We start from the raw sequence: 23745 nt of genomic DNA on the forward strand, positions 1-23745 counted from the left end.
ATTATTTCACTACATTTTATATTTTATATTGTAAATATTACTCCCTCACAGGTGAGCTGTGACACCACGACACAGTGCCACTTAAACACCTCACGCAGACCTCAGACCAGATCACCAGGGTTTACTGCAGTTGAAGAGATGAGGAGAATAGATGTTTAGAGACATAAAAATGTTTAATGTGGTTCACCTGTTTCACTGCTTCCTACATTCACTCTCAACTTAAATCTTGAGGTGCATTATTATAAAACTTGGATAAATTCCTAGCGATACAGAGCTGCAATGTTTGGATTATCACTTCAGACTGAGAGATTAAACCAAAGAAGATGTTCTTCAGCTATCTTCCTGTCTTCATTTCACTAGTAGTTTAAAGGGAACATCAGCATAACAATTTAAAAGCCTTGACTGAGTTGATGGAAAGTTGGGGAGCCGCTGCATATGGATGTGAGTGGAGCTCTTTGGAGGTCTACTCTGGTTCCTTGGCTCCTTCCGCTTCAGCCGGCCCTCCTTCAGCTCTGCTGGCATCAAGGTTATAATGATCCAGCTCTATGCTCTCCTGTGGGCCTGGCTTCTGCCCCCTGGTGGCCTGGAGAGACATGGCAGCACAGTTCATCTCTTCAGTTCATTACACACAAGCTGTTGGCTTTGTTTCAGCCAGGCCTCTAATCAACAGAGAAGTGGACGGTACCTTGAGGGTGAAATAGAAGACCGTGATGAACAGCAGCAGAATCAGCGGCAGGACGACCAGTCTGATGAAAAAAGCTGCTGGATCTGATGAAACACATTCAGTCATCACATTAGATCACATGAGAACAACAGCTACCATTAACCCCAAACTTCAGTCACGTTAAATCCCTAAAATCCCAAATAAAGTGAACTGAAGCTGGTTTGAAAGCATTAATTAAAGCCTTCTGAGTCTCTCCTTAAAGCTCGTCTGGTTGAAATGACACAAGAGTTCACAATCAACATCTTTACAAAGAACCAAAAGTGTTAAAGGTGCAGATTTACACAGTTTGAAGCTTCCAGGAACAAGCCAACTTCTCTTCCCTTCAGAATGACATAGTCCTGGATAACTTCAGAGTTCAAACCAGAGGAAGGAAGACACTGGTACATTACTGTCATAGATGATGTCACTGATGGGCTTACCTGAGCAGGTGAACTTCAGGATGGAGGAAGAGGAACCTGATGCCACACACTCCCTAAGGGCAGAACCAGACTGAAAACAGTTAAAATTGATCTTCCATGCAGATCTATTGAAGTTCTCTCTCCTTCCTACAGAAATAGGAGAGCTACATTCCAGCTGTTCACAGACTACAGATGCTGCCTTCAGGGTCCAGTCAGAGCCATAAACTGGTTTCCAGTCTCCTTGTTTCACCTCCAGTGTTCCAGTACAGCGACTGGATCCTCCCACCAACCTGACAGGTTCTGAACAGAAACAAGAGAGTCATCAGTAAAAGAACAAAGTGAGTTTCAGTAGAACAGAAATGAACCAGATCAAAGCTGCAGCTCCTCTTCTACCTGAGCAGGTGAGTCCAACAGCTTTGCCAGGTGAGCAGGTGTTTCTATCTGAGCCTGAGCTTCTACAGTCCAGGAGAGCAGACTCATGGCCTCCACACTGGAACTCTTTGGTCCACATTGGAGCCTTCACTTCCCCATAGAGCGCCCCCTGGAGGACTGAAGGAGCCCCACAACCAAGCTCCCTACAGACCACCTCTGCATCCTGCTGGTCAAAGTCATCTTCACACACTGAGGACCACCACTGGCTGGACCGGTTGGACTTCACCTCCAGTCTGCCTGAACACAGACTGGTCCCATTCACCAGCCTGACAGAGTCTGGAGAGAGACAGAGATAACTCAAATTCCAATACTGATCTTTATTTGTGACTGTATATATGATGAACGAGACAGATTCACAGATCTCTAAGCCGGTACTTAAGGATTCTTAATGATTTGCTGCTGAGCATTTTAAACAGATCTATACTTGTCGGATCCTTGAGGTTAGCGAGTGACCATATGGCCAAAGTTACGTCACACCATCAGACGAGGGTCTTCTCAGGGGTCCCTTGCAGCGGGGTTTTACCTGTTCATGCACATCCCACAGTTTCTGACTATGCAGATCGTTGGAAACCGTTCTGAAACAATGCTGTAGATGTAGGTTTTTGATACACTGCCTGTTACAGTTTGGGAGAATATTGTTTCGGCGCGAGAAGAAACCAGGAGGAAGCCACACGGAGTATAAAAGTTCCAAACATTTCCTCGTCACAATTAAGTGTCAGCTCAAGTCCATGCTGTAAGCATACCCATAGTTTTAGCCTGCTGCTGTTAATCAGGAGGACTGATGACTTTAGATTCATCCATCTAATCTCATTAGCTAGTGTATTTCCTTGTTGTCAAAGGTGCTTTGAATTACAGTACAGCAGCGAGAACCTCGGCCCAAACATAGAAGCCGGTTATAATATAGTACATCCCAGTTGTGTCATGTGGTCTCCTGTGGAAAGGTCACATGACCACATCAGCCTCTCTATCTAATGTGGTTTCTTTGGGATGTTTTTATTGTCCCTCCCCGTTCTCTACTGTGCTGAGCCTGCTGTCAGCTCAGAGCCTAGATGGTAAACATCAGCACTGCACATATTCTATGTTCAGATACCATGTAAGGAGACACAGATTACTGCCATTGATGATGTCACTGATGGGCTTACCTGAGCAGGTGATCTCCAGGATGGAGGAAGAGGAACGTGATGTTAGACAAACCCTCCGGTCGAAACCAGAGAGAATACAGTTATCACTGATCTCCCATGCAGATTTGTGTAAGGACTTGTTTCTTAATCCTGTTGAAACAGCAGAGCCACAGTCCAGTTTTCTACAGACTACAGATGCTTTATTCAGGGTCCAGTCAGAGCCATGTACTGGTCTCCAGTCTCCTCGTTTCACCTCCAGTGTTCCTGCACAGCGACTGGATCCTCCCACCAACCTGACAGGTTCTGAACAGAAACAAGAGAGTCGTCAGTAAAAGAACAAAGTGAGTTTCAGTAGAACAGAAATTAATCAGATCAAAGCTGCAGCTCCTCTTGTCCTGAGCAGGTGAGTCCAACAGCTTTGTCAGTTTAGCAGGATTTTTAGTTATTTGCTGTGTATCTGAGTATCTCAGCCTGCTGCTGCATATCAGGTGGATTGCTGACTTTAGATGAATTCATCTAATTCCATTAGCTAGTATGTTAAGGAAATATACCCACACATAGACGGTGCTAACAACATAGTTTATCCCACTTGTGGCAAGGTGGCCTCCAGGGGAATGCTTCGATACTGGAAAGATTACTGCCATAGATGATGTCACTGATGGGCTTACCTGAGCAGGTGAGCTCCATGATGGAGGAAGAGGAACCTGATGTTACACACTCCCTCAGGGCAGAACCAGACTGAATACAGTCAAAATTAATCTCCCATGCAGATTTGTGTAAGGACTCATTTCTTAATCTTGTTGAAACAGCAGAGCCACAGTCCAGCTGTTCACAGACTACGGATGCTTTCTTCAGGGTCCAGTCAGAGTATTCTACTGGTCTCCAGTCTCCTTGTTTCACCTCCAGTGTTCCTGCACAGCGACTGGATCCTCCCACCAACCTGACAGGTTCTGAACAGAAACAAGAGAGTCATCAGTAAATGAACAAAGTGAGTTTCAGTAGAACAGAAATTAACCAGATCAAAGCTGCAGCTCCTCTTCTACCTGAGCAGGTGAGTCCAACAGCTTTGCCAGGTGAGCAGGTGTTTCTATCTGAGCCTGAGCTTCTACAGTCCAGGAGAGCAGACTCATGGCCTCCACACTGGAACTCTTTGGTCCACATTGGAGCCGCCACTTCTCCATAGAGCGCCCCCTGGAGGACTGAAAGAGCCCCACAGCCAAGCTCCCTACAGACCACCTCTGCATCCTGCTGGTCAAAGTTATCTTCACACACTGAGGACCACCACTGGTTGGACTGGTTGGACTTCACCTCCAGTCTGCCTGAACACACACTGGTCCCATTCAACAGCCTGACAAACACTGGGACAGACAGAAAGAGAACATTAAAACCCAACTGACACAAACGATACATGATGAAGAATAAAAACCAGAACTATAATAATAGCACATCAGATCTATACAACCCTTTTCAAAGTACTCAAAAACAGTTTATAGACTGTATTATTCAACTAAAAAACAATCAGTAAAGCTCTTGGGGGAGAAACAGGTTGTTGAGGGCCTTGTAGGTGGTGAGTTCATCCTTTGTTTAACCATGAGCTAGTGGAGGTCCTGGAGGACTGGGGCTGATGTGATTCCTTCATCAGGTTCTGGTCCGTAGGTAGGCAGCAGAGTTCTGTACATAATGGAGTTTATTAAGTACATTGTTTGTGGTGCAGTAGTCAAGTATAGATTTTACAAATGCGTCAATGTGTGTTTCTGCAGCAGTAAGTGACAGTGAGGGTCGGAGGTGTGCAATGTTACAGAGGTGGAATAAGGTTGCATCTGTCCAAGTGATAGCATGTAGAGGATGAAGAGAAGGAGACCAAGCATTGAACCCTGAGGGACACCGTGGGCAACAAGAACTGGGGTCGATTTACAGTTATTGATAGACATGAATTGATGTGTGTTGAAGAGGTAGGAATGGAACCAGAAGAGGTCAGTGCCGGTTAAACTAAAGGGTGAAGTTGAGGAATGTGAGTGTGGGGAACCTGCATTACTTAAAAAGGAGATCTTCTGATTCTAATTTGCTTTCACTGATGACTAAACAGAGACAACATCCGTGCCTGAATGCAGATAGTAATGCAGAGGGAAACAGTTTCTGAAAAGTTTTGAAGGAAGATATCTAGATCCCCTCTAAGTCTTTACCCTCTAGGAAACAAGGGTATAGCAGAAGAACAGGCACTTGGTCAATGGCTGAGACTACTACAATGTCTGAGCAGTATCGCTGGAACAGTAACGTTGGGATGGGCAGGATTTGGTTGAGAGAGCCCAACGGAATGAGACAGGGTCACATGGTCCAGGGAGAAGGTATGTGCCAGAAGGATCCTAGGAATGCGGCAGCAGGACATGTGGACCTGATGGGAACCAGCCATTGACTGCAAGAATACTTCGTCCTAATTAAATGGTTCCTGGTACCGTAGGTTAACAACATCCTCTCCAGCCTATTCGACCTCGGATGGATTGGACTGCCAGCTGAAGTTTGACACAGGAGGCAGATAACTAAAGTTCCCAAACACCAAGACAGGGACCACTATTACTGGTCTTGATGTCTGAACCAGAAAGGCAAATGGTCCTGCTGGAATTAACTGTCCCCCGAGGAGACCGGATGGAGGAGGCCTTCAAGAGAAAGACAACCTAGAACACAGACCTGGTGGACAAGTGCCAGAGCTGAGGATGGTGAATGCAATGTGTTTCCGTTGAAGTTGGTAGCAGAGGCTTTGCAAGAAAATCCCTAACAGGACCTTAAAGCTCCTTGTAAGACACTGATATGTGACTGTTAGAACGCAAAACTATAACAGCTTTTAAAACATTGAAACCTTGAGATTGATTGTGATACCATTGGATCAATATGGTGCTAACATGTATCATTGTTTAATGATGATGCACTCTTCGCCTACCTAAGCTTTTAACGCTGTTACAGATGTTGGTGGTGATCTTGTTGTAGATGTCCATGATAGATGACAATTCTCTGATAAAGTACATGTGAATGTCATCTGGATCAGAGGCAATGACCTTTAGCTCATTCGTGTTGGCATCATCATAACCTGAGGGAAAAATGTAGTGTTAGTACTGTGCCGACAAAATGAGACCCTAAACATATGAAACGATTTTGTTGGCAAAAAAAGAAAACTCCTAAGCTAAACCTTTGACAGACCATACTGATGCATTTCTAATTTAATTAACTATAAAACATGTGTAGTTTACATTACTGGTGACCATCTGCTAAAGCATGCCACATGTTTTAGCTTCTTTTTTTCCCCTTCAGGGCAGTCTTTGTTTTTTAACTGATAAAAACAAATGTAGTAATGTGTATCCCGTAAGTGATGTGCTACCTAACATTTGTATCATGACAAACATAGAAAAGCATACTCAGTTTATATTGATGTCAATTAATCTCGTTTGTGTTAAAGTATTGTATTTTTACAGCATTTCAGAGCATATCCTCACTAAAACTTTATTCAGGCTGTGCTGCTTTCTAGCTGTCCAAACTGAAAGTCAATCACCAAGAGTGTAGATCTCAATGCCGACGTTCTTCAGGTTCTGTGATGGGAGGAGTGTGTTGTCATGAGAATCGCCGTCAGTAAACAAGACAGCGATTTTTGTGGAGTTTTCTCGCATTCCCACTTCGGGTTTAAAGTTGTTATGGAGGATGTGTGTCAAAGCACGTCCTGTATGACAGTAACAAAGAGGCATCAAAAGGATTAGAGATATGCAATTGAGTTCCTCCTTGAAAGAGAGAAGTTAACTACAACTCCCAACATGCATTTCAGTAAACGGAGCTTCAGATTGCGTTGAGAGCCACTTGCATCATTACGTTTATTAACGGTGTTGTAACATTATAATTATTTTAATCCCTAATAGTCCAACAATATAACGTACAAAATATTGTACCATAGTACTATACTATATTATTTCACCATACTGTATCATAATACTATAATGATAACATTATACTACCAATAATATTATCACCATTTCATTTTATCGTAACTCTGCTTTCGCTGCAAGCAGTATTATCATATCAAAAACAGTGAAAGGAAAAGATTTATTTTACAACTTTATATTAAGTCTCTTATAAATTGTAAATAATATTTTTATTGTTGTTTTCTTGAGTACTCTGCGGATGGGATGGATTCACACCTTGCTCAATATATACAATGAATTATACTATCAATATTTAATAATACTATATTTTGCAACATATTTTTTGTCCTGTAGAATTTTACTTTTTTATTTCTATTCCCATTCTTATTGTACATACTTATTGTATATACCTTTAATCATTTATCTGTTCATTCCTGTCATCATGAATCTATCCTCTTAGGAAAATAAAGGATTATTTATTGGTTAACTCTTTTATACAAAATACTGATCCCAAACAGCTTCTGTTTCCTCCAGGGATTGACCCAAATACTGAAAGTAAATTCATTACTTCTTTTTCTGCTGGATCCAACCAGAGTCTCTGGTCCTACAGTCCCTCACAGTGTGAACCTGAGGTGGATTGGAAATCATGCTGATGAATCACCTGTCATGGTGTCTCCTCCATTGTGTTGCAGTCTATTTATATCCTCCAGCAGAGAAAGTTTGGTGTGGTGGGTGTTCAGGTGCCAATTTGTATTTGGGTCACCACTGTACTGAACCAGACCTGCAGAAAAAAACATTTACAACGTGTTAAACGCTGGCCCAGCATTTTCATCTTTGCAGAGAAAGTAGCATAGAAATTTGTGGAAGCATATTTTCTTGGTCCTTATAAATGTTTGGAAACAACTGTGGATTATTTGTGCAAAGAAAAATTATAAGGACGGATGTCTATTTCGCGGAATCTTTTCTGCAAAAATACGTTTAACCACTCATGAAAATATTGCTGTCAATCTGCTTAATTAATAGCAATGTATTTTTGAAGCAATGGGCCTTCAGGACAATGGGCGTTAGTTTTCAGGGTAACGAATTGTTGAACAAATGAGACAGTATTATTGACTATTGGTGTTTCATAATAATGGGCCTTTCAAACATCTTAACACTCGATAATGTACGACAAACAGCTTGCGTTAGCATCAAATTTTTGGTCTGATTATTTGATGCATTGTGTAGTTAACGTTGCACCATTAGACGTCCTATCTCTGGTTAGGTTGTTGTTGTTGTGTGGAGTGGACACCGGCGCTACAGAGGAGGAAACTCATTGAAGAAAACGGAACACGGCAACGCAAATAATTTGCACCAGAACCAGTTTGTATAGTTTTTTTGTGTAAAATACATGTATAGTTTTTCTGTATTCCTGCAACACATTTTAGCATCACACTGGTAAGAAACAACTTTTACTAGTAATATTAAAAAGAAGTAGTAGCAGTAGTAGTTGGGACAGAAGTAGTAGTTATAATAGTAGTGGGGACAGTAGTAGTAGATATAGTAGTAGAGGCAGTAGTAGTAGCAGTAGTAGTGGGGGCAGTAGTAGTAGATATAGTAGTAGGGGCAGTAGTAGTAGCAGTAGTAGTTGGGACAATAGTAGCAGTTATAGTATTGGGGACAGTAGTAGTAGTTATAGTAGTGGGGACAGTAGTAGTAGTTATAGTATTGGGACAGTAGTAGTAGTTATAGAAGTTGTGACAGAAGTAGTAGTTATGGTACTTTACAATACTATGTATACATTGACACATATTTTGACACTGAACGTTTCATGCTTTTGCTGTTTTACTTCTTAACTTTTGCTTTGGTTAAAATTTTGAATACAGTTCCAGTATTTTAATATTTTCACATTGTGGTGTAAAGATTTGAGATATTAGTACTATGATAATAATATGAACATAGCATAGGAAGTATGAGTAGTATTAAAAATATTACCAATCTGGATTCTGTCTGGGCCGATTTCGAAGACGCTGACTACTTCAGTGAGAAAGGACCTGATGTCGTTGAAGGACATAGTTGAGATGCTGGAGGAGTCGTCAACCAATATCACAATGTCAGCCTGGGCTGTGGTTCCACACTGAGAACCTGGAGGAAAACAGAGAATTGTGGGAAACAAAATGTAAAACAACAAATATAGAGGTAAGACTAATGCTGTGGTCACACCAAAAGCGAACTGAATTTTTCATACGTTTAGTTTACATGTAAAGTCAATGCACAGACGCGAATATACGCGAGTAGACGCAAGGTTGAGTCTGGCGGCGCGAATGAGGTGAAAATGCGAAATTCGCCTCATTCGCCTCATTCACGCAAGTTGAAATATTTCAACTGGGGCGAAAAATTTGCGCGAAAAATTTGCGCAACGCTGTGTTGCAAAAGCCAATCAGCGTTGAGATTCTCCTATTTTCATTCTGTCATGTAAGCAAAGTCTAGCACCAATTGATCCGAGCTCCGTTCAGAAAACAAGCATTTTAAAAGTGATTTCTTTGTTGTCTTGCAGAGAGAACTAACATTAAACTAAACATGACTAAACATGAATTCTGACTTTTTACAAACAACCATCATTATGTTGTTATTTCGGCGTCCCTTTTTGTACATTTATTGCAATTAAATGACAGTAAAATTGTTTATTTTCTGTTCATACAGCTGTAGTAAACCAGCCAACGTGTGGCTTGCTGGATTCAGTGAATATGGCTCGACGAAATCCACCGAGCGCCTCCGGGTGATGTTATGAACCCAGACAAGACGGCGTTTAGTTTCCCGGGATATCTGGGACTGCCACAAGTATGAAGCAGATATAGTAGTTATTTCTTGCATGGTTGATGGAAATAAATGGCTTAGTGGACAACGGTTTCCATGGAGATAAGCTCCTTTCCCTCTCCAGTGAGTCTAGCGCGAATAAACACAAATGGACCGGCAAGTAAACTGACGAGAGGACGCGTCGTGAATATTCGCTTTGCTTTTGGTGTGAACACGGCATAACAGCCATGTAAGCAGCCCTTTGAGGCGGCATTTAGTCATAATATTGTTAGCATGCTAACATGATAATAAAAACAATGCTAACATGCTAATGTTGAGCAGGTACTAAATGTTTTTTGTTCACCATCTTAGTAGCGTGTTAGCATGCTACCATTTAGCACTACTGACAAAGTACAGCTGAGGCTGATAGGAATGTCATCAGTTCTGCATGTATTTGTTTATAAACTAAAGTACTGGATTCATTAAAATGTTGACCTGATGATGGAGCTAGATGAAAAGTTAATAAAAGAAAAAGTATTTATTGTTTCTGCTACAGGATTCAGTCCTGGCTTCCATTCTTCTCTATCTGGATTGGAATCAGTTATATCTCTATGCAGATGACACACAGCTCTATATCTCTGCTATAACTATATTTCATATTGATTTAAATTTTGAAGGACATTCAGTAAGAAAGTGCCTTTTTACTACATAAACAACATTTTACAAGGGAACACCATTTTTCTCCTTGGACAACTGTGGAAAAACCATTGACTGTATGAAATATGTCGATATTTACATCGGAAATAATATGGTTTTGGTTAAAAAAACTTTTGCTGCTTTGCTAAAAAGAAACCAACAGGAATTATTATTTGTCTTTTGTGTCAAAGTCAGACTCTTTGTTGACTTATCCAACACTTTTTTTTATCTCTGTTAACCTGTTGAGTTGTATTGTCCTTCAGCCCAGAGTCCTGAGGAGAAAATCAGAGAGGAAACATGAATTTAAAGCAGCATTTTTGATTGGAGCAGAGCTGTGAACTGAACAAACACAAAAATCACAGTTGACTGAATAAACTGACTCTGGAATTATGTGACCAGTTTACCACTGCCTCGAAAAGATAAAACCAACATGGTCAAAGTTGTGTTAGAATCTGACTTTTACATTTGTTTTACCATTTGTGTCAGACATTTATAATTTCTGTGTGAGAAAATTTTAAAGAACCTCATTAAAACTTGTTTTTTGTTGTTGAACGGTGCAGAATACTAAAATAGAAATCACATATAGTAATGAACTGTTTCTTTGGACGAAAAAAGATTTACCGATGTTTTCATTGTATATAAAACAGTAAATATACATGAAAATAAAATCTATGTAGCAGTATGCATAGTAACTCACTTTTTTTCCTCTATCATTTTTATATGAAACTCTCTCCCCCAGCACCTCAGACATTCCCCGTCACTCGCCACCTTCAAAACTGCACTTAAAACTCATCTATTCAAATCTGCTTTTAACCTGTGATATTGGCTCAAAGTATATTTTGTGTTTTGTTGTTAATTTCTACTGTTATAAATATCATCTCTTTTTTACATTTTAAATGTATTTTTGTCTCTGTTTTTAACATGTAAAGTGCCTTTGAATACCTTTTAAAGCGCTATAAAAATAAAATGTATTATTATTATTATATTAAATCTCCCATGATCTAATTTTGATTTAACCTCTTCTGAGCTATCTAGTTAAACGAACAGAATAAAGTCTCCTTCCAGCAAATCAATTCCTTTCTGACTAATAACCTGTCTCGCAAGTTTAGTGGAAAGGCAGAAACACATACATACATAGTTTAATTCTGTATTTCTACAGTGAGGTTTTGAATGCAGCAGTGTGAATTTAATTCAGTATTTTTACACTGAGGTTTTGAATGCATCACTGAGAGTTTAAATCAGTATTTCTACACTGAGGTTCTGCACATTCCACACATTCATCATTAAAACAGACTCCTACCTGAGCTCCACAGCAGCAGCAGCAGCAGCAGCAGCAGGCGATCCATGTCCAGGTAGGTCGCCTGTCTCTTCCCGTCTGTCGGACTCTTCTTCTGCTCCTCTGCTAATGAAATGTTCAGTTTCCTGTTTCTTATCAGTTATCTGATGAGCAGTTTTTCAGAAGTGAAGCCACTTACAAACCTTAGATTAAAGGCTCAGTTCACTGAATTTATTTAACCAGGTTAGGAAATATCAACTTTGACCTTTTTTCGTCGTCTTCCTCGTTATTTACACCTGCCTCAGTTGTTTGCATATGTACAGGCACAGGTTCTATTGGCAGACCATGCACCCAGGATTCTTCCTTTTGGCCCTAAATTAACTTGAATGGGCATAAATAATTCAGATGTGTGGCCTTGTCTTGACTTTCTAAATGTTATCAGACCGAATTGATCAAATTCTGATGGTGAAACACGTAATTTCGGTCAAAACCATTTATCTACCATTTTACAGCAGCAAAAGTAGGTCTATGAGTCTATGAGCACAATTTTACTTCATAGACTGGCGACGCTCAGAACCGTATAGGGCCGAAAAGGAGCTGCAGCATCTCTGCAGAAACAGATAAACTGGTGACTGTTGACCACTTCCTGTCAGAGAGAAAACACATTCAGCGGATGAGGAGCTAAAACATGGAGAAGAAGCGTGATTAACAGAAGAGAGATGATATATCTTCTTTAGATCCATCAGATTATAGTTTGTGTGAAACTGCTAAGAACTGACATCTAAAACACAACCCAAACTTTTAAGATGGTTACTGATTCCAGAAATAATTTTAACTTTATTCTCTATTTTTATAATAAATAATTTAGCAAAACACTTAATCACCTAATTTAAGTATTTGACTATTAATCTCCCCAAAATGTACATTCCCCTGTAAAATTGTTGTTTCTCACGGTTTAAAGACTATGTGTTTATTTACACACACATATAATATATATATATACACACACACACACAAACACGTACACACATGTATACATACATATATGTATATATACACACGTGTACATGTACATATATATGAAAAATGTGTGTTTCTGTCAGACATTTAGCAGCAACACCGTTTTCCATTTAATATATATGAAATGACATCAGAGACACTTAAAGAGCAACAGTCTGCCTCAGAGTTTAGAGTCTGATAGAAAAACTCTTTGTCATGTTTTTCTGTTGTTCTGAACAATATTAATGCTATCATTTAGTTTTCAACGTGGCTCCTACAGACGAGTTTCTGACGTCATCAGTGAGATGGGCGAGTAAAAAACTGACAGGGGTTTCATCCCCACAGACAAAACTCTAGCATTGTCCAAAACAATGAAATAACAAGCAGCCCAATTCTGTCAACGCTGAGGGAAGTCAGAAAGTACCACATTATTTGTGATTAATGTGATTTGTTGACAATAAGAAAAACAAAGACTATCAATGTCCTTACATTAGTGTGAAACCCAGCAATAAACTCAGCGTGCATCTTCAACTAAAAAAACTTTGCATCCTGTCCTCATCTTTCAGTCCATCTCGGTTCTTGCCAGTGCAGCGATATAACTATGAATCAGCTTTCAGAGAAGTCTCCTTCACCCGGCTACCTCTGTTCTATAACGTCTGTAACTCAACACAGTCTCTCACTGAGGTGTACAATCTCCCCGTCTCCATTAATACTTTTTGATATCCGCCCAGTGATCCAAATCAGCTCCAAAATGTCATGGGTTCTTCCTCGGTCCATGTGAAACCCTCCAACAAGTTTCAATAAAATCGGGCCTGAAGTTTTTCTGTAATCCTGCTGACCAACAAACTGAACTGAACAGAACCTTGCGGAGGTGACTATGGTTCTATAAACCCTGAATGACCAAGATAGATGCTTTATAATGCCAGAACCAATTAAAGATATAACAAAGTGACGATACATTAAATAAGGTTAGTTTAGTTTAGTTAAATGAATTGCCTGCTAGCTAGACAGGCATTGTTAGCACTTAGTTAGCTTAGTCGTTACATAACGAGTCGGTGGTAAATTTAGTCATTAGCTTGTTTTAGCGGTTAAGAGATCCGGCTAACGTCCCACGCTGATGTTGCAGATCTTGCAGCTGGGGTCTTTCTTGGCGTTGACGGTGGACTGACTCATGAGCTGCTGCCCGCTGATCTGTGCTACTTTCCCTAAAGACAGATCCACCGGCTCTGTGTAGATCACCTCCAGGATGACGTCCTGGGCGTGACGGAAAGACAGCAAGCCGTCGTCTTCCTCAGTGCAGCTCAGGAAGCAGTTGTTGGATCGGTCCAGCGCCGGTAGCCTCCCCTTACAGAAGGCGTCTCCGTCGGAGCCGTCAGGAGCCAGGACCAGGATGACGTAGTGGTAGGACGTGTACATGCAGTAGAAATCCCCAAAGTAGACGTTGGTGTTCTGGTTGAAGAGGACGTCTGCTTGGATCTGTACAGAAACAAATGCAATGTTCGTGTTACTTCTTTTGTCTCTTCTGACACTGATTCATGAGCTAAGAGGTCAGATTTCAGGATCAGATCAGGGAACAGTTTTAGATTCAGCTGGCAGAGGCCGCTGAGAACAGGTTCATAGGATTGGATCACTTTAGATTAGACTCTATCAGTAATGTTACAGATAAAAATCGTACAGAAGCAGACAATCCCAAGAACAGAGAACCGTCCATACGAAACCTGACAAAACATTGACATTGCCATCAAATTTGTTGTCCTTCAGTTGAATCAACACAGACTGAATGTTATGACCTTCAGGATTCATTGCAGTTGAATCAGAATGCGTTTTAGCTCCATGTTCTTAAAAAAACTGACAACTGGGTGAAAATTAAAGGTTTGAGGTACACCAAGAAACCAGTAGAGCAACATCACCTGTTCAGCCAGAAACCAGTAGAGCAACATCACCTGTGCAACCAGAAACTAGTAGAGCAACATCACCTGTGCAACCAGAAACCAGTAGAGCAACATCACCTGTGCAACCAGAAACCAGTAGAGCAACATCACCTGTGCAACCAGAAACCAGTAGAGCAACATCACCTGTGCAACCAGAAACCAGTAGAGCAACATCACCTGTACAACCAGAAACCAGTTGAGCAACATCACCTGTGCAACCAGAAACCAGTAGAGCAACATCACCTGTACAACCAGAAACCAGTAGAGCAACATCACCTGTGCAACCAGAAACCAGTAGAGCAACATCACCTGTGCAACCAGAAACCAGTAGAGCAACATCACCTGTGCAACCAGAAACCAGTAGAGCAACATCACCTGTGCAACCAGAAACCAGTAGAGCAACATCACCTGTGCAACCAGAAACCAGTAGAGCAACATCACCTGTGCAACCAGAAACCAGTAGAGCAACATCACCTGTGCAACCAGAAACCAGTATAGCAACATCACCTGTACAACCAGAAACCAGTTGAGCAACATCACCTGTGCAACCAGAAACCAGTAGAGCAACATCACCTGTACAACCAGAAACCAGTAGAGCAACATCACCTGTGCAACCAGAAACCAGTAGAGCAACATCACCTGTGCAACCAGAAACCAGTAGAGCAACATCACCTGTGCAACCAGAAACATCAGTGCAACCAGAAACAACATCACCTGTGCAACCAGAAACTAGTAGAGCAACATCACCTGTGCAACCAGAAACCAGTAGAGCATTATCACCTGTGCAACCAGAAACCTGGTTTTACCTGGAAGCGGTAGGGTCCATATGGGGAGTCCTGGGGGGGTTTCCCAGTGTTGAACTCCGTGTTGCAGCTGAAGAACACCCCCTCCAGTTTGCCGCTGATGGGCGACCCGTGGCTGCCGCTGTTGTCTTTAACGGACGGCAGCATGCGGCGGCACTGGGCGTCTCTGGAGCGATAAGACGGGCTGTGGACCAAACACAGCAGGGTTAAGCTGGACAGATAGAGGACAGACACACACACACATACACACATGCACACCTGGCCTGTTGGAAGTAGTCCTTCTGTTGGTTTCTGTAGAAGACGGTGAACGGCAGCATCCTGCCGGCAATCGCCTCGGCTTTCTGCAGCAGCTGGTTCAGATGGACGGTGGAGTAATCTACACACACACACACACACACACACACACACACACACACACACACACACACACACACACACACACACACACACACACACACACACACACACACACACACACACACACACACGTGAGTGAGACAGAACAACAGCAACCAAGGATTTGCTTTTCCATTGGACTCACATGATACTACATTAATGGTTTGATCTGAATGAAGATGATTACAATAAAATAGTCTAAAAAGAATTATTAAGATCTTTTTAATTGTCCCCTCATTAAAGATTAAAAGATTTAATTCAGAGAAGGGGAACATAATATTAATACAAAATATAATAGTCATAATTCCCTTTTTAAAGGGAGACCCAGAGAGTCGGACCTGCGGTGCAGAGCTCGATGCTCTCGCTCCACTGAGAGACGGCGTACTCTCCGTCCGGCCGTTTGGCGGCTGTCTGGACGGACACGGTGTACTCTGTGCGAGGACTCAGGAACCAATGGCCTCTCACAGTCATAGGCAGGGGAACCGCCTTCGCCACCAGCTTCGTCGGTACATCCTGGAAAACAAAGATGCAGGAGAAAAATGTTCAGTTGTCAGTCGGTGCCGTTAAACCACTGCAGAGGGGGAAGAGTTGAAAGAGTTAAGATGAAGGAAAACATGATGGAGGTCAAGGTCAACACTGTGAGGTCGGCTTTGTTTTTCCTCTGAACCACAAAGCCTTTTCAGGGCGAGGTTTGCTCCTGTCACATTTTTCTCTCTGTGTTATGGATTTTGACTTTAATATAAAAGTAAAACAATCATGACTAGAAGTAGAGAGAACTCAAACATGTCTTTAGTGCAGAATAACACAGAGTAGAAAAAAAAAAAAAGTGGAATGTCTTTGATAAATTATTTTGCAAAGATTGAAAAACACTGGACAACATATCTCCAAGTGTTCACAAGTGTCACCAATGTTAGAGAATAAAAAGGATGTGTTACGTGTTATAAATATTGAACTATTCACATTTCTCCAGCCTCTGCTCTCCGCTCTGTGTTCAACAGCCTGAAGTTCACTCAAAGTTTCACACATTGTTTTTCACATGACTGTTGGTCTCAGATGAATCAATCACGACAAGTTAACGGTGAGCAGAAGGTGTAGTTTTGACGATTGTTTAAATAAAACATGCGTTTCCATTCTTCTGGAGGGTTTTCGGGCTACTGAGGCAGAAGTTGGACACCAAACCTCCTTGTGGGTTTCCTCGGCTGTCACCAGTGACTCACTGATTCGGACGTTTTGTAGCACCAACCTTGTGTTTGAACTTGTTGGAGCTCTTGTTCTCCTTCTTGTTGAGGTCGATGAAGTAGTGGGTGATCCTCTCTCTGCCTCTGCCGTCCATGTCCCAGCTGATCTTGAACGAATCACAGGTGATGTTCGTGATCCGGATCTGCTGAGGAACCGGCAGGTCGTCCACGTCCGTGGTGCTGCCGTCTGCAGACTCTGTGGCTGGAAGAGAGTCAGTCCATCACTTCAAGGGTGGAGCTTTCATAATACATAATTTATTAGTGGATTAAGATGCAGAAGATGGAAATACTCAAATAAAGTATGTTAAACATAGTACTTCAGTAAAATACCTGAGTACCTGAACTTTTTTACGTTCCATCACTCATAATTAGCTGTGTAATCGGTTTCAAATGGTGACATTAATTAGGTTAATCTCGGTATAAAGAATAAACTGTTTCAGTTTGAGACATTTGACTTAAATTCTCAACATTTCTGTGTTTCACAACAAGCCGGATGTTGAATGATTTGACAAATTAAAGCACGTTTGGGTTTGTGTATCTGTTTAGATCACAGTCAATAGGGTAAGAGGGGTCGGACCTGACAAATCCAGACTGAGACAAAAAATCCAAACCAAGGAACAAAGCTGAGTCCAAAAACCAGAGAAAACCTACTCGAGGTAGAACAGAGAGAATCTGAAGGGGGAACATGGGGAATGGTTATGAGGTAAAACCCCCCGTTGGTTTGTGGACTGATGTTTTGAAGCCTCCAGTTCTGCGATTTGTCCGTAGCCATCTTGGTTTTTTTTCAATCAGTTACCAGGAAGTACCTGCATTCTCTCTACTGGCCATCAGGGGGCGACTCCTCTGGTTGTATAGAAGTCTATGAGAAAATGAGTCTACTTCTCTCTTGATTTATTCCCTCAGTAAACATTGGAAACATGAGTTTATGTTCTCAATCTCTAGTTTCAAGTCTTCTTCAATACAGCATGATGTTCATTTAGTAAATTATGGTCCATTTAGAGTCACATAGACCATAAAGCAGGGTATGCTTTAGGGCGTATGCTTTACACACTGATTAAGGTACCACGGCGTTGTCCGGTCTGGGAGTTGTCCATGTTTTCATCTTACAGTGTTAAGTCTTTCACAGTGTGTTTTGTAACATTTTGGTCCTAAAAATGTCTTATTCAGTTTTCAGTTGTACAGCTTCACCCTCTCGAGTCACTTCTGGTTGCAAAAAGACAATGTTGGCGTCGACTAATAATATAATATATATAATATATCTGATGTTTCTGCTGCGTAAATGTGTATGTTTCATGTTTACTCCTTAATATCCTGTTGGCTGGTTTAATCTACAGCGATGCATCATGTTCTATAAAATCATAATTTATTCCTGTTAGAACCACGTATCTCTAAAAAGAACAGCTTTTTGACGATGCATTTTCCAGCTGATCCAAGAGGCTTTTTAAAGACTTTATATAGCTGAAGAAGTAGGAAGAATTTCTCAACACATAAAGGAACACTTCATCCTTCAGTTTATCACAAATATTCAACACATAAAGGAACACTTTATTCTTCAGTTTATCACACACAGTCAACACCTAAAGGAACACTTCATCCTTCAGTTTATCACAAACATTCATCACATAAAGGAACACTTCATCCTTCAGTTTATCACAAACATTCAACACATAAAGGAACACTTCATCCTTCAGTTTATCACAAACATTCAACACATAAAGGAACACTTCATCCTTCAGTTTATCACAAACGTTCATCACATAAAGGAACACTTCATCCTTCAGTTTATCACAAACATTCAACACATAAAGGAACACTTCATCCTTCAGTTTATCACAAACATTCAACACATAAAGGAACACTTCATCCTTCAGTTTATCACAAACATTCAACACATAAAGGAACACTTCATCCTTCAGTTTATCACAAACATTCATCACATAAAGGAACACTTCATCCTCCAGTTTATCACAAACATTCATCATCATCACATCTGGTCAGTGAAGTATCAGGTACTAAAGTAAAGTACATGATGTAACAGATGATGTCACAGATGATGTCACTGAGTGTTATTAGTGAGGGATTAACCCATCGAGGTTCATTGACTGAGTCCTCATGGAGTCCATAATCAAATAGTCACGCAATGCAATCTGGGACGGGGACACAAATTGTCGGTCTCTTTTGTCGCTGAGGACCAAAAATAATGCCTCCCTCTCTCCCCCCTCCTCTGTCCTCTTTCCTCCCTCCCCCTCTTCCTCCCCCTCCTCCCTCAGAGGACAGAAGGCTTCATAGATTGTGAACAAGGAGGCTGTTGAGAGGATTTCAAACTGTGATGTCTTGTTACCACTCATCTGATGTTTTTGTGTGAGCATACTAATACCACACTGTGATAAAAGTATTTTGCTACAGTAAAAGTATCAATACTATACGGTTAAGTACTTAAAAATACTTTTCCTGCACTAAAAGTTTCCCTGAAAATCTAAACTTAAAAAACTTCTCCCTCCTCCTCCTCCTCCTCCTCCTCCTCCTCCTCCTCCTCCTCCTCCTCATCCTCCTCCTCCTCCTCATCCTCCATCCTGTTGGTGAATGGAGGAGGTGAAGCGTCTATTCACTCTCATGTGAAGATAATTAGCCACAGTGAGTTGAGATTCATCAGACTGAAGCTGCTTTCAGAGCTTTAGTCCTCAAAGAAGTGAGAAACCTCGTCACCTCGAGTCCTTTCAGTCTCTCACCAAGTTTATTATTATTTACTGTAATATTATTAACAGACTGTTGTTCTGAAATATGGATGAATACTGTATATAAACTACTGAAAACAAACTAAATCTAAAAAAGTAAGAATAACGATGTAGAAATGCAGGAGAACTCCGTGTTTCAGAGTACTGTACACGTGTAATACAAATACTTTTCAATAACCTAACTATTAACTATAATCCCATACAGGAAAATATACATGTATACGGAGAAAACTGTCTTCAAAAGTAACAATATTTAATATTATTGGATCAAAGACAATATCCTCTCTGTCCTGTACACAAACTGCTTATTGTTTGTTAAACCTTTTAAAATATCCTTGTGGAGACTCTTCAGATAAAATTTTTAATCCTTAACTTACTTTCATTTTTCTTAAACTACAAACAGGCTCAGGATGACTGACTTCATGTTTACCTGGTAGACTCGCTCTGCTCTCTTAGTCTTATTTACATCCACATTCAAATCAGAGCAGCCAGACGTCAGCTGTCACACAAACCAGCAGCATTAAACAAATCAAAACGCACTTCTTCATTTCCTCATGTTGTGGTTACACATTAATGTTACTTGCTGTTGCTGAAACATGCTTTAAAAAAAAGTTATTTTCAGTATTTTCATTTTTATTTTTGTGTTGAACATAAAATAGGTGTTTACATGGTGAGATCACTGTAACGTTCTTTAAACAGGATTATTTAAACTGTCGTCGACGGCTCCAGCTCGTTCAGAAGTCCTGTAACATTCACAAATATTAAACACAGTACTCCAGTACTTCACTGCCTTCAATGCCAAATGACCAAAAAGAGACTTAAGACAACAACAAAAAGGCCAAAGCGTCACCAAGAGACTCAAAGCTACAAAGAAATGCAATAAAACCACAGAGAGAAACAAAACAAATACAAAGAGACACAAAAACAACTACAAAGAGACAAAACTACTACAAACAGATACAAAACTACTACAAACAGACACAAAACTACTATAAAAAGAGACAAAACTACTACAAAAAGAGACAAAACTACTATAAAGAGACACAAAATTACTATAAAGAGACATAAAACTACTCGAAACAGACACAAAACTACTACAAAGAGTCTTGGCACATATGAGCTTGTCACCGTTAATGATGTGCTGCAGCAGAGAGCTTTAAAAACCTCACTGACATTCGTCAACATGATGCAGAGGTTCTCAGTCAGAACACATCACAGTAAGAAGATTATACTGAACGACACACACACACACACAGACTGACCTTCCCTGTCGCTCAGCTCCACACTGGGTCTGTTCAGGTTGCTGTGAGGAGAATCCATCATATTCACATCCAGAGAGGAGAACAAGAAGAATTCATGAGGTCAACTTTCTAATGTTCTAATGTTCTGCTGCCAAGCTCCAGATGTTTTCTTCATGATTTAGTCTGACTGCTTCTCTCTCTCTCTCTCTCTCTCTCTCTCTCTCTCTCTCTCTCTCTCTCTCTCTCTCTCTCTCTCTCTCTCTCTCTCTCTCTCTCTCTCTCTGACACCATGGGTGATTAATTTGATTCAAAGCAAATATAATCTATCAACAGAGTGGATGTGTGGATTAACGTCCACCACCTGCTCAGGTACTTTGTATAATACCTGCTCAGGTACTTTGTTCACTACTTGCTCTGGTACTTTGTTTACTACCTGTTCAGGTACTCTGTTCACTACTTGCTCTGGTACTTTGTTTACTACCTGTTCAGGTACTCTGTTCACTACTTGCTCTGGTACTTTGTTTACTACCTGTTCAGGTACTCTGTTCACTACTTGCTCTGGTACTCTGTTCACTATCTGTTCAGGTACTCTGTTTACTACCTGCTCAGGTATAATGGAGTACTCCTCTCTCTGTAGTGTTGTTGTGTTGTCATCATGTATGGATTAAAACATCATGTCAGCAGCAGGAGGGGGAGGAAGGAGAGGGGGGGGAGGGGGGGGATTACAGGCCTGACTGACAGTGAATTGAAGCAGCTCTTATATAAAGAGATTAACTTCAGAGTCCGGCTCACAAACACACATTCATGATTTGATGTCAATATCACAGCTAGTCAGTTTTAACTGCAGCCTTTTATTTGATTTGGTTTTACTTCATATATATATTTATTACTGTATTTTGACTTCCACACTATTTGATTTCTTAGATTCTCATTGTTTTTCTTTATTATTTTTTTGTAGCAGCATTGTTGTTGTTTCACTCATTGATGAATAAAGAACATATGAGGATCCTCGTTGATGTGACCCAATAACTTAAAGCTTGAAGACAAGCTTCATTTTTGGCACCTGATTCTGATTTTGACAACAAAAAATAAAAATATTTTTGTATATCACAATATTCATGAATATTGTGACCCTATTCTGCCAATATATCCTCATAAATGTCATCCCTCCTCTGTTAATCAACTTCAAGTTTGGGGGCGGCTGTGGCACATGAGGTAGAGCGCTTGTCCCGTAACCACAAGGTTGGTGGTTCGAACCCCTCTACAGTCAACATGCAAAGGTGTCCTTGAGACACCTAACCACCAGTTGCTCCCCGGGCGCTTCTTAGCAGCCCACTGCTCCTCCGGGATGGGTTAAATGCAGAGAATTGTAATTTCCCCCATTGTGGGACTAATAAAGGCTTAATGAAGTAAATTGATTTGATATGAATAAATAGGAGGAACAATAATAAGATATTCTACAATATTGAATATTTTACTGTGAGTTATTTAAAGAGCTCTGACTTTCTTTGGCTTGTCTGCTGAGGGGTCAATGACTTCTAAAAGTGTTTGTTTATTTGTCCTCCTCCATCCTTCTATCTTCTCATCAACATCATGTGATTCCACTGTGACAGGAAGCTGACAGATCATATTTATGTTACCACGGAAACCTTAATTTGTTAATGTGCGTGTGGGGGATTTGTTATCTCTCTCTCTCTCTCTCTCTCACACACACACACACACACAACTCTAAATCTTTTAATCTGACTGACGGCTGTCAGTTTTATATATATATATTTTATTCTATTTAAACCTTTAAAACATAGTTGCTTGACATCACTTAATATTAATTCATTTTAATTTGTAGTAATACAACCTTAGTTCTTAATCTTGTATTAATGTGTTTTTTTCTTCTTCTTTTATATCCCTGGTGTTTATTTTATTCCATATACTTTTATTTCTAGATTTTTTGCATTTTATTGTTTAGTTGTTGTAATTTTTAATCTTGCATAACTGTATTTATTTGTTTATTTATTTTATAAACTTTGTTTATTTATTCGTCTGTTTTAAGTTAAGCACTTTAGGCTGCATGTTTGTATGTAAGGTGTATATATATGTATATATATATATATATATATATATACATATATATATAAATAAAGGTGAGTTGAGTTAATATTTGTGGATTTCCAGAATAATCATACTGATGGTTTTTGAACTACAGTTCTCATTTTGCTCTGACAGATAAAGTACAACTTTGCAGTGGATTCAGGAAATAAACACTTTGGGCTACAACCACATATGTTGTAGTCTGTACTTGTTAACATTGATGCAAATAGTCTCCATTAAAAGTATGTTGAATTATCTATTAGCACCTCCTGTTTGCAGTGAACCCATGCATGTACAAGTAGGTACAAATATTGACTTGGTGTCACATTCTGCTTCAACGCTTAATGCTAAAAGGCTTACTGCTTCTGTGAGAGTAAAAGTAAACTCAGTATGTGGATGAATTCATATTGAGCCTGATGCAAACAGGAAGACGATGAATTGTTGTCAAAGTACCACAAAGTGGCCATCTGGTAATATGATACATATTAAAGCTAACTTAATACTTTGGTATCACTTTATAATAACTGACCGCTATAGTAAACACTTAATTAATCATTAATAAAGCATTGTTCCTACTTTAACACTCATTAGTATGCAATTCATAAACAGTTATACTTTTTTTTCTTGATTAATAAGCTTGTTTATTATGTGTTTTATGATGGTGTTTTCATACTTTATAAATTATGTATCCGCCCCCCAAGTATTATATACAGTATATTAAAAAAACAATTAAGGAGTCGTTCGTGATAATTAAGATAATTTATAAAGTTAATGATTAAGAAATTATTTAGATAACATTTAAACACGCATTTATACCTATGATTATGATATGCATTAATGATTAGGGACTGTGTTAATAGATGCTTTATAAACACATTAATACTTCAGTTCATGATTAATTCAGGTATTTTCTAGTCGTTAGTTAAGTATGTCGTGGGACCTCATCTAAAGAGAGGACAAAGCATTTACAAATGACCCTGAAAGGTCAGC

At 40.1% G+C, this 23745-nt stretch overlaps 2 protein-coding genes across 2 annotated transcripts; both read right to left on the reverse strand.

The window, feature by feature from the left end:
* Nucleotides 1-47: 47 nt before the first annotated feature.
* On the reverse strand, nucleotides 48-11394 carry LOC129091809 (scavenger receptor cysteine-rich type 1 protein M130-like). Its single transcript, XM_054599503.1, has 13 exons — nucleotides 11349-11394; nucleotides 8552-8701; nucleotides 7239-7358; nucleotides 6217-6381; nucleotides 5611-5757; nucleotides 5361-5380; nucleotides 3719-4067; nucleotides 3491-3625; nucleotides 2697-2825; nucleotides 1516-1830; nucleotides 1144-1422; nucleotides 686-768; nucleotides 48-583 (listed from the first exon to the last, which is right to left on the reverse strand). The coding sequence occupies exons 1-13, from the start codon at nucleotides 11392-11394 to the stop codon at nucleotides 464-466; spliced, it is 2058 nt and encodes a 685-aa protein (XP_054455478.1). The 3' UTR covers nucleotides 48-463.
* A 1992-nt stretch (nucleotides 11395-13386) lies between these two features.
* On the reverse strand, nucleotides 13387-20746 carry LOC129091810 (phytanoyl-CoA hydroxylase-interacting protein-like). The gene is made up of 6 exons (XM_054599506.1): nucleotides 20689-20746; nucleotides 16697-16893; nucleotides 15792-15966; nucleotides 15316-15433; nucleotides 15061-15241; nucleotides 13387-13799 (listed from the first exon to the last, which is right to left on the reverse strand). The coding sequence occupies exons 1-6, from the start codon at nucleotides 20744-20746 to the stop codon at nucleotides 13425-13427; spliced, it is 1104 nt and encodes a 367-aa protein (XP_054455481.1). The 3' UTR covers nucleotides 13387-13424.
* Nucleotides 20747-23745: the final 2999 nt, after the last annotated feature.

The sequence above is a fragment of the Anoplopoma fimbria genome, chromosome 5 (genome assembly GCF_027596085.1).
Source record: "Anoplopoma fimbria isolate UVic2021 breed Golden Eagle Sablefish chromosome 5, Afim_UVic_2022, whole genome shotgun sequence".
Lineage (NCBI taxonomy): Eukaryota > Metazoa > Chordata > Actinopteri > Perciformes > Anoplopomatidae > Anoplopoma > Anoplopoma fimbria.